Source organism: Tetrao urogallus (genome assembly GCF_951394365.1).
Source record: "Tetrao urogallus genome assembly, chromosome: 16".
Lineage (NCBI taxonomy): Eukaryota > Metazoa > Chordata > Aves > Galliformes > Phasianidae > Tetrao > Tetrao urogallus.
The window spans coordinates 167,902-180,062 of NC_136829.1; the positions used below are offsets into that span (position 1 = coordinate 167,902).

At 44.6% G+C, this 12,161-nt stretch overlaps 1 protein-coding gene across 1 annotated transcript; it reads right to left on the reverse strand.

Moving 5' to 3' along the window:
• Positions 1-4,033: 4,033 nt before the first annotated feature.
• Positions 4,034-7,317, reverse strand: SRSF6 (serine and arginine rich splicing factor 6; the record flags this gene model as incomplete). Its single annotated transcript, XM_079543591.1, has 6 exons — positions 4,034-4,391; positions 4,520-4,609; positions 4,965-5,173; positions 5,401-5,528; positions 6,781-6,929; positions 7,211-7,317. The coding sequence occupies 6 exons, from the start codon at positions 7,315-7,317 to the stop codon at positions 4,034-4,036; spliced, it is 1,041 nt and encodes a 346-aa protein (XP_079399717.1).
• Between the last annotated feature and the right edge of the window lie 4,844 nt (positions 7,318-12,161).

Below are 12,161 nucleotides of genomic sequence, written 5' to 3' on the forward strand. Positions count from 1 at the left end.
GTCGACTGCAGATTTTTATTGAGTTGAGCTCAAACCCCACAAAATCATGTAGAAGCAAAGGAACTTCCCCTCCAACATTCACATCCAGCACAAGTAAGTGTGAAGCTTTGAGAGTTTAGCTACTTGATTCCTTCCAGCTAAACACAAAACTAAGTGTGGGAAAAATAGGTCAATCACAATGCTCTTATGATCCCAAGAACAGATGGTCAAGTTTGTGAACTGCTCATATCTGCCACTACACAAGAGTTTTTCTTTTCACCTTTTAAAGTAGTGCATTCCTTTCAGCACTGAAAAGCAAACAAGAAATACAGCAAAGATCTGCTAACTCTGTTGCAGGAAAATTTTAAGTACATATCTTGCGAAGTTTTCCATGTTCTCTCAAGGGCGTAATGGAACATAGCTCAATTGGTTTTGTTTGGTGTTTTTTTTTTTTTTTTTTTTTGCAGACTCCTCAACTTACCATTTGCAATCTGAACACATCCCCAGATTCGCTCTTTGACTGAAGAGTACATTAATCACTGCTCTCCTTACAGTGCTAACAAATTAGATTTAAGAATTAGAAATAATTCATACCAGGTATGAAGTAACAAGCACAGCAAGCTTGTTCTTAGTTCATTTCCTGCATTTAAGAAGTGATTTCTGCACACCTACCATGAAACAAGCCTACATGGCTGCCTATTAAGGTATGCTGGGAGCAAGACATTTTCATGGTGGCATGCAGAAGCAGGACAACTTGTGTGGACTTCAGTAGTAGTGCTAACAGCTTCTGAAAATGAAGTGCTGTGGTTGCAAAGGCCAATGTAATTGCCCCCAGGCCTTGGCACTGCTGAGGAAGCATCTCTACAGATCTGCCCCATTCACTGGTTTTGGGGTATCAAACTACTAAACGGTTAGACGCTCAACATGTGCTCCAACCTCAATCACTACCTTAACTTCAGGCTTATCATCTACCTAGTTCAGGAATAATCACATTTTGCAACTTTCTTCATCAGACCTGGTGCACTGTTTTATTTTCTTCTCCATTAAAGCAGAGCTAGAACATGAGAGGAAGGCCCTTCCTGAGCTGGGAAAAAAAGGAATCCTCTTCTGACATACTGACACTGGCAGGCAAGGCAGATTAAGTTAAGGCAAATACAATCAAGTCAGCACGAAGCCCTGAGCGATAGTGTATTACCAGATAGCCCACTGTGGTATAAGAGTCATTGGCATTCCTCTCTCTAAGGAAGAAATTGCAAACACACTGCCACAGCTCCTACTTGAGCAGTTAATTATTTCCTGTTGTGCAGATCCAGGAATCTCAACTAGTCCTGACCACTGACTGTAGTGCAGCTTCTCTGCAACAAGGTTTCAATTCCCTTCCAAAGCTGAAGAGCACCCACATGAAGCACAAACTGTCCTACTGCTTATCAGCAGTTCCAGACACAGCACAGACATGAGGTGTTTCCACCATCTGGCTTTAAGGCAGGTACTTAACATCACACAGAAGGCCAATGTGGTGGCAGGTGGATGGTTGGACTGGATGATCTTCGGGGTCTTTTCCAATCCTGGTGGTTCTGTGATTTGCGCCAAAACAACATTTAAGGGGAGAGGACTTAAAAACAAACAGAAGAAAACAAGGAAAGCCCAGGTACAGACTCCAGTGCATTCACTGCGACTCCCAAAGCTTTAACAGACCAGCACTGATTTCCCCTTCAAAATTTGCTGTAAGACAGAACGTTTTGTATCAGTTCTACATATCTGATGACCATGTATTGTTCATCATTCATTTTTTTCCAAGAACAAGTTTATGTTGCATTGTATCTAATGCAGAAAGAAGTCGGCATGCCTAATAAACATGCACATCCCTGAAAAGATGGTTCCAACATCATGTTAAAATCTGAGTAACACCAAATGCTTTTGCCTTTAATTCTTCCTGCTACATGTTGTAGCTGCAAAAAACTGCATGCATGCAAGGCTTCCATGCTCTTCAAATTTAAGACATTATTTATCCAAACTATAAAGTCTAAAAGATCTCAAATGTACTTGATCACATACAACAGACTGAGTTTTTTCTTAACTCACAAACATGGTTTTGAGGAACATGTATTTTACAGAAGCCCCAGAGTATAATTCAAGGGTAGTAGCTCTCCAGAAAATCTGACCTACATCCTGAGAAAGACTAAAAATATATACACATCCCCCCAGAAAACAAGGAAATGGAATGTTTTTGTATAATTTTAAGGGATTAAAATATTTCCAGCCATGTATCTTAGATCCACCCAGCTTCTGTTGAAGTTCCCAGTAAATACCCACAGTTGAAGAAAGAAGGGAAAGTATTAAGGGAAAGTATTATGAGCAGCTCTTCCATGCTTGGGATAGACAACACAGACAACAGTAATAAATCTTTTGCCACTGCAAAGAACAAAATGAAATTGTTTCAGTTCAGGTTTCACTAGGGTATGTGCTTAACGTCAGCCAACTTCACTCATCTTTCAATCCCTAGAACAGCACCTAGTACACAGCAGGCAAAAGGAGAAAGCTCAGGCCTTCCAGCTGTGATGAGGAATCTTCAGGTAAAGCAACTCCTGGCAAGTCAGCATCACATTGGTGGCACTGGAATATGCACCAGATACTTCTGTGCATGATCCAATTACCTGAACAGATTTCTAAAATCCTGTTAAGTCAGAGATGTTCTGAGGAAAAGACAATGAGCAACTAAAGAACTTCTTAATGAAAAACTGTAGTTTGCTGACCAGCTCATCTCAGGCACAAAACCAAGTTTGATTTTGAAAGCTCCCAACTTCCCTGCTTAAAAAAAAAAAAAAAAAAAAAAAGTAGTTAATCAAGGAGAAGTGTAAAGAAGTAGTTATGTCCCCAGGATAAGGCAGAAAAAAAATTCCATTGCAAGCCAATAAACACAAGAGTTTGAGTCACCAATTTAATTTTATACAAGTCAAACTACACATTGTATAAAGAGTACAAGGCAGTTCTAATGTTGCATGTTACAAAAAAAAAAAAAAAAAAATCGATTTAGCTATAAAGGGGAGTTTTTAGGATGAGTTCTATTCCACAATTTAAGTGAATTGGCAACTGTGGTTTAGCAAAGCATTAAGACTAGAACTCTAGCTTGAAGAGATTACACTTCCAGTAAAGCTCAGGTTCAAACACAATACGATCTTAGTTCTGAAGCAGAATGTTAACATAAATGAGTCTAAAGGGAGCAAAGAGTTTTATTTTAGCTAGTTTTCATATCCAATAGATATTTCAAGGCTGACAAATCATACAACATACTAGTGGACTTCAGCTACATCCAAGACACATTAGTGTCTGAGAACTGCCACTTGATAGTCAAGCAAAAAAAAACAACGTCAAAAAGCTTTCATTCTTTTAAGTTTCAAAACTATGATCTGTAGCAATACTGCATGACACAGGTTAAGAGTACCTTTGTTACCTTTAATACAGTCACAGTATTGGGGAGGAATGTTCTTTTGGCAAGTTAAGATGCAAAACAAATGCCCCAACTTGAGTTTATTGCTGGTCTAGCCTTTCTAGTTTATTTTCTTGCTTATAGCTTTGCAGCCTGCTTCCACAAATGAAGATAAACCAGACAATTCTAATCTGTCCAGCAAGACTATCTTGCCTTCGGTAGCAACCTGTAAACCTGCTGAGTCAATGATACTCATAGTTCTAAAACCATGGGAAAAAAAAAAAGAAAAAAGCCCAGATTTAAGCGTGTTATATTCAATTTTTAATATAAAAACCACTCTGTACTTTAGAGTAGTTAAGCAGAAATGCTATAAAATCAAAGCTCTAGCTGAATGTCTTAAAAAAAAAAAAAAGAGGGGGGGCTTTTTTCGCTTTGTACCACACCATCTGATCTCGTTTTCAAATTCAGGATACAAATTAAAGCTTTACGCCTCATTACTTAGTTCATAGGCCATTCACTCCTGCAAGAGAAAAAACCGACTTCTGAAGAACTAACATAACACTAATGGCCTGACAAGTAGGAAAAATGTTCCATAATAGTGTGCAGGGTAAGAGGAGAGTTCTAGTCTTAATCTCTTGAACTAGATCTTGATCGTGAGCGAGACTTTGAACGAGATCTGGAACGGGACCTCGATGCAGCTCTTTTAGGTGGTGACTCTGAACGAGCCTTGGCAGATGGCTGCTGCTGCGGAGAATTGGAACGAGACCTACTCCTTGACCTGGATTTAGACTTAGTATCTCCTTTACCATTTTCTTTGGGAGATCGAGACCTGGACCTGGACCGAGACTTCTCAGACTTCTCCTTAGATCTGCTGTGAGAGCGTGACCCCCTGTCAGACTTGGGTTTTGATTTGCTCTTTGATCTGGACTTCCGGCTTTTAGATCTGGAACGCGAACGGTCTTTGCTTCGTGACCTGGATTTAGATCTTCCAAAAAGACAGACAGTTTATTCTGCATGAACTGAAATACACTTTAGCTGCTTTAAGTTGTTACCAATTAATAAGCAGCAGTTCTTGTATTAGCAGAAAGCAATGGATCCCAATGGATCCCTTACCTGGAACGACTTTTAGAGACACTACGGGACCTGCTGCGGCTGCTCCTACTTCTACGACTTCTGCTTCTAGATCGCCTTCTAGACCGTGACCTAGACACATTCAAACACAAGCAGATCCTTACGTTTGTTTGGTGTGCCCTGCCCCGCTATTAATCATAGAGAAGCTGTTAAAGAACTTCTCAGCAAAGCAACCACATCAAGCTATACCACTAATCCACCTCAACTCACAGTGTACTGTCAATTAATCTTATCATGTAAAAACTCTCACACCCTACTTTGCTGCGTTATATAGAACAACTCAATGTTCTCAGCAATCACCCCATTCCTAAAACACCAACTGAAGGTAAACTTCAGGTCAGGTTGCAGACACGCACACGCATACATGTATATTCTTAGTTCAATTTAACTTGTCTTGATGCAGAGACTGACATATCCCACAAGTTACCTTGACCTGCTGCAAGAGTAAGACCGCCTATGGCTTGACCGTGGCTTGTCTTCAACCAGCCTGATCTTCCTTCCATTTATCTCTGTGCCATCCAGTTTGTCCAGGGCACGTTTCATGTCTGAGTATGACCGGAACTCTATTACTCCTTCATTTGTACGTTCTTTGTGAGCATCTGCATAGGTCACCTCACCAGCCTGCCTCATAAAATCCTTTTAAAAGAAGATGGAAAATTATGCAACCATTTCATATGCTTGCATGCAGCAATTACATTAGCTTAAGAGACAAGTCTGAGCAGATGAAAAAGCTTTAAGTGTGTGCCAACCCTCACGTGCAAATGCCTCTCAATTATTTCCACCAAAAATAACATCCACACAGAAAGGAAGCTACTGCCCACTATAGATCACAACACATTCTACGATAGAACATTAATACATACTTTCAAATCCTGCCAACTACAGCGACTGGAAAGGTTTTCAACAATCAGTCTGTGCTCTGTACGAACAGGTGGTCCATATTTATCTCTTCCAGATTGTCTCCGACTGCTATATCCGCCACCACCCCCACCTTTATTGTACAAAGAAATAAAGTTAGATTGTCTCCTAGCATGAAGAAAATTAAAACGTTCTGAAAAAGTTAGTTAAACAGTTATATTTACTGGAGTAGGACTTTATTTCTCTACACCTCCAATAAACTTGCAATTTTGCCATAATATATACTAATGGCAAATCAAACAGACTGAAATCCTGTAAGTTTGTCTTCCTAAGATCTGTTAGAGAGTGACTGCTCCTTATTAGATTCACCTTGCTAAGTTTTATTTTACAGAACATTGTAAAATATAAAACTTAACTGATTACATGCATTTCTACATTTTACAAAAACGTTTACTAGTTACACTAAGTACTTACATCACAGTATGAGGTTTTTGGTGGTGGTTTGGCCACAAAACACGCAAGGTAACAGTCACCTAGTTCAGTTTAACCAGTTTTGTCTAACCCTTGGAATCCTCACCATCACCCTGCGTCTAATGGCAAAAGGCTGCTGTCGTCATGGCTTCCGGTAAGGTCAGCCAAAGGGTCATAGGGCAAGGGTCACACAATGTATGGAAAAGCCATGGCCAATCAGGAAAGGCAGTCATCTTAGCCTCAGTGGACACAGCCTCAGCCCCACTGGTCACTTTTAAATTGAAACATCAAGGACTTGTTAAAAAGTTTGAAATTGAACATGCAACAATTTTAAACAACATACATTTGATTCTTTTAAAGACAGATTCCCACCCCTCCCAAACACCACCATTTCAGAGATTACCAAAAAGCAAACCGCAGTACTTCAGCTACAGTACCGGGCAGGTAATGCACACAGCTCAGCTCCTCAAGAAGCTACACGAGTGAGCTGAGCATAGAAAAGTTTACAGCACGCCCCACGAATACACCAAACTGCTGCTGGAAATCCTCCCCCACCCATCACCACTGACTGCTTCTACCCCAATAAGGCAGCGATATTTACTCATTAACATTAGCGATGGAACACCACTCTTATCTAAGCGCTCCTACGAGCGGGGAGCCCACAGGCTAGCAGAGCACATTATTTCTAAGCTACAAGAAACTCTTTCTAGAAGAAGGCCCCAATTTCGCAGCCAAAACTGCTCCGTTTATACCCTCTCTTATTTCTCCGGGGTACCCGAGCGCAGCGCGGCGCCGCGACAAACCGCCGGCAGCGCTCCCAGCGGCGCCCAGGTACCCAACACACACACCGACCCCCAGCGCGGCCCCGCCCGGCCCTCGCCCCGGCAGCCCCCCGCAGAACGGACCGTACTCACTGCGACTGCTGTAGCTGTACCCGTCCCTGTCGCGGCGGGGGCCGCGGGCGTGCTCCACGATCACGCGCTCCCCGCACAGATCCTTGCCGTTCAGCTCGTAAACGGCATCGTCGGCGTCGCGGGAGTCCTCGAACTCCACGAAGCCGTAACTGCGTGAAAAGGAACGGTTCCGTCAGCCCCGGCCCCGCCCGCCAGCGGCTCCCGAGCCCGGGACGATGAGGGCCGCCCCGCCGCAGCGCCCCCGCTCCCCCCGCGCCGTCGCCATTTTGAGGCGGGCGCCACGCGGCAGCGGCGGGAGGCGCGGGACGGGCCGCCAGTGTGGGGGATGGGCGGCCCCGCGAGGCCGTGGGGGGGGGGGGGGGGGGGGGGGGGATAGGAAGGCCGCGCCCGGGCGCTCGCAGGCCGCTCCCGGCCCGCGGACGGCGCTCACCCGTTTTTGAGGTCGACCTCGAGCAGGCGGCCATAGCCGCTGAAGAAACGCTGGATGTCCTTCTCCCGGACGTGGTAGCTCAGGCGGCCGATATACACGCGCGGCATATCCGCGGCCGGAGGGGGAGGGAGGGGGAGAGGGGAGGGAGAGAATAAAAAGAGAAAGAGAGGGAGAGAAAGAGGCGAGCAGAGAGCGGGAGCACGCGACCCCAAGCCCACAAGCCGCGACGCCGCGGCCTGCTCCGCAGCACAATGGCGCCCGCCGCCCGCGGTCGCTTTTATAGCGGGGGGGGCGGGGCCGCAGCGGACGTTACGGCGAACGCGGGTAAGGGGCGGGGCCGAGACCGTGACGTCACCGCGCTGCCCGAGCGGGCCGGTGGAAGAGAGGTGCGTAGGGCGGTGTGTCTGCGCGCGTGCGCGTACCTCCGCGCGTGTTGGAACTCGCGGCGCAGGGGCCGCCTGTGCACATGCGCGGGGCGGTGGCAGACTTTGGGTGAGAGCGGAGTTCCGCCCGTGCGCAGCAGCGTCTCCCGATCGTGTGGCTGCGCGACCTGCGCTGCCCTGCCTGTGCTGCTGGTGCGGGCGTGCGGTCTCCGTGCGCGGCTCGGCCCCGCGGCTGCACCGCTCTGGTGCTGCTCCCATCGCTGCTGAGCTCCCGCCGCCTGCCGTTGTCCGTCCCGTTACTGTTATTTTTCACTCGTGCTCTTTAAGAGGATAAAGATCCAGGGGTCCAAATTAGAAAAACATTGGTTGTGATTATTCATGTGAAATTGTCCGTGTTAGTGCCCACAGCAAAGGAGAGCTGGATGCTAACATCTGGAGGAAGCAACCCAATTACGTAATTCTTGTTAAAATGCCTGTGCTGGCTTTCTGACAGTGTATAAACCTCTGCTTATGTTCAAGGATAAGAGGAAAGCTAAACCACTTCTTAAGGGCTTCCCTGCAAGTGTAAACTCTTCATCATCAGAGCCTTAAATTAACTGCTTTTTCAGGAAAGGCTTGCTCTGTATTTTCACACAGCCCATGGAAATCCTGCCCCTGTCACACAAGTGCAGCGTCTCTGCCTCTCTGCATAAGGAGTTTCTTTCCCCTCTCCAGCAGGAAAAAAGAATGCTTCATGACAGAAGTGTTGTTTGTGCACCCTCTGAGCACCAAGACTTCAGCTGCTGTTTATTTCACCGCTTTCTGTTTGGAGAATATGTCCAGACAATGCTGCAAAAATTGAAAGAAACACGGCTCAGCTGTGGGCTGTATGGAGCATAAAAGCACAAGCAGTCCCAGCACTTTCTTGGTTGTGTTTTGCTTGCAAAGAACTGTGACTGGGGCCTACCTACCCCAAGCAAAGTGTTGTCAAGTTTTGCAAACCACAGCAAACAGATGAAAATTGGTCCTTCTGTAAAAAATCCATTGGACAAACCCATCTCCTAAGAGCCACATCAAGTTAGAAAAAAAATAGCCAAATGAGTAAACAACAAAGTATAAAAGAGAGAAAGGTCTAGAAAGGGTCAAAATAGCACTAAAATGCATGTACTGGGTTAAAGGAATGTCTAGGATGGCAAAAGACAGAGTTGCCCCATTCCATCTCTGTTTGGTCTGGGTCATTCCTAGCAGCATGTCTTGCTGATGAGGGGAGCAGTGCTGCCTGGACCTTTCCGATTCTGGACTAGAACACATGCAAAGCCCATTCATTGGCAGAGGAAATTGTACAGTTATCTTCAATGCAACAGTGCCCATTTCTCCAGGGAATTTTCACACCTGTGCACCAAGTGCAAATATCAGAGGATGGAACTGTATGAAGTTCCATATTTCATATGCAATACTGATATTCCAGCATGGGGTGATGCACCTTTGAAGCCTCATAGGGCTCCCATTATATGCTTTGGGACGATATCTCAAAGCTCTTGTCAGATGACTGCTGTAAAGAATGGAAAGTGATCGCCAGTGCTTGGAGTCGTGCTAGGAGCCATGCTTGGAGTCATGCTTGAATCTCGAAGCATGACTGTTCTGTTATTTTGTTCCTATACTTGAGAGTCGAAGGGACTTCATGGTGCCTTCTCACTGGGTGCTGTGTCCAATGTCTGCCTCTGGTGCACTTCCAAGCCATTTTGAAATCCTTGATTCCCGCACCCCTACCCTTTTTTTCCACTGGTTGTCCCGCATAATCACTTCCCTGTTTTTCACAATGCTTCTTTTTCCTCTGATACTCTCCCACTTCAGGGGGCTTGATGGCCAAGCTAAGGTCAAGGCGATACCTAGTAGGAGAACAGCAAGAAATCTGCCTAGGCAGATGTCAGACCCGTATGACCAGTCTCGGCTGTGATTGGAGGCATATTCTTAGCCGTCACTTACGGTCTGTTGGTAAACCTGAGAGGCAAGAAGAGGCTGCAAAACAGGTATGTAGTGACCAGAGATGAACCTCACCTCTTACATAGGCCGGGCCTGCTAATAGGTGTTACTCACAGGAGACACAGATGAGATCCAATTGTCTTCTTCTTCTGGATCAGTGGTCCTGGGCCATTTCCCATCGCTATCTCTGTATTGTCCTATTTTTATGCCCCGACTTATTCATTTCTTATTCCTGACATAAGTATGCATCTTTCTTCAAAGGGATGTGTGTTTCTGACCCCTGGGAGCCCAGAATAAATGGCTTAAATGTGTTAATTGACTGGCCTGGCTCACCAAATGAACTGGCTCCACAGAACTGTAAGTTGCAACTCTCTAGTTCAAACCTCTGATGCGTTTACTTGGGCACTTAAGACAAAGAGGGAACAGAGAAATGAAGATAAGTATTAGTCTTTCCACACAGCTTCCACAGTGGAAGGTGGGAGAAGCATCATAAGAAGAAATTACAATTCATCCTTTTTCTTGCTAAAGGTGAAAGGCTCTCTTGTTACAAAGACTTGAAGTCTGTAATTAATCATAATCTGTGAGATACAAAGCAGAGCTCTAGTAACTTTTTAGTGGTCTTTTTTTGTTAGCCCAATAAAAAACATATGTACTTTGTCTGTTTTGTTGAGTACTAATATTTGCCTAGTGATTATTTCTTATAATCTGTTGTCAAAGGAGTTCTCAGCATGAAATTGATGATCTTTCTCCAGTCTTGCCAGCAGCGTAGTGTTGCTGTTACACTTTCCTTTCTTTTCTACACTGGTATCGAAGGGTAAGTTTGTATTCACAGTTAAAATGGATTTGTAGTTAAAGTAGATTCACAGTTAAAATGGATTCACTGTTAAAATGTTAAAAGAGTTGCAAAAGCTGTCATCATCCAGTCATGGTACAAACTAAAAAATGTTTTGAAGTGAGCAGAGGTGCAAGAGATGTTCATGGCTCCCAGGGGCTGTTGTTCAAGCAACTCATCCATCCGCTGTGGCTTACCAGATCCTTCAGAGCTATCATGCTGGGTCAGACTAGTCACTGACTTGTGAGTGTCTGCCTGGGCTTTGTACCAAAACTGAACCTCTTGACACATACACTCACATCCACTCAGAGGGCGGTGAGCACCTGGCACAGGCTGTCCCATCCCTGGAGGTGCCCAAAGCCAGGCTGGATGGGGCTTCGGGCAGCCTGATCTGATGGGGGGCAGCCAGCCCATGGCAGGAGAGTGGAACTCTATGATGTTTAAGGTCCTTTCCAGCTCAGGCCATGCTATGATTCTGTGTTTCTATGATGCATGCAAATATACTGAATTGACAGTAAATGTTTCTGTGTGTTAGTGGGTAGCACGTGACTTTTTAACACTTTTTTCTATTGTGTATTTGGCTGTCCTTACGTGTTTTGCGGGCATTCCCTGGGCATCATCAGTGCCCAGTTAAGGGCGGCAGCCAATTGGCTTTTGTAGCTTGCAGTCTCTTGTTTTCTCTTCTGCAAAAGGGTTTCATCTCCCTATGTATCCATTTTCTAAACAGAGGCACCCAATATAGGTCTGGAGGTATCCTTATACAGCTTGGACTTACACGCATGAGCAGAGATAGATATCCTTGGCAGTAGATGTGTTTGTTCTCCTCCCCAGTAGCACTGCTATGCAATGTGTACTGTTTACATCTCCTATATGGTCATAGATTACAGCAAAAATACACTCTCCATGTGGACATCCTGCCTGTCCCTAAGAAATGTCACAGTAATGTCATCTATTCTGTGCACAGACAAAGTACTCATTACATGATGAGACCTTTTTATGATGATGATGATTATTATTATTATTATTATTATTATTGTTATTATTATTGTTATTATTATTATTATTATTCGGTTTGGGAAGTGTATCTAATGGTCAGTTGTTTCATTTTGTCCTGTATGTGTTTGTAAGATTGATTGACCTATCTGTGTGAGAACTGTAGATACAGCTGCCACATTGCTGTTTTCATAAAGTGTCACAGAAAACACGTGGTGCTGTCTGTACTTAGGACAAAAAATTCTCTGATTTGGGATGTCTCTTAGACTGGGTCCCCAACCTCTGCTACCTTGTGAGAATATAAAAGGTGAATGCTCAGTGAGGTAAAAGTGAATACTTTCAAATGCTTTCTGTTTAGCATCTTATATCACTGGAAGAACAGACAAGGATTCCCTGCTTGATTGTCTGCAAGTGATTCTCCTGATGAATATACATACTGACAAAATATATTTTGTCTATAAGTGATTCTCCTGATGAAAATATATTTGAGCCTGTTGCCTCCATGCAGAATAGGGCCCTGGGAGGTTATCACTGACTCCAGTCTGTCTGTCAGTAGACATTATCAACATCTTTCTCATTTTGTAATTTTGATGAAGTTATTTTCATTTCAGTAGCATTTTGGTATCTTTTTTCTTGCCAACCCTCATTACTGCCCTCCACTGTGATTCACTGCTGCGTTGTTTAGCAATGGTACTGACTGCCCAGCAGAGGGGTGCAGAAACCAGTATACCGACAGCAAACTGGCTCTCATTTCCCCCATTTTCCCACCTGCTGTGTGTGG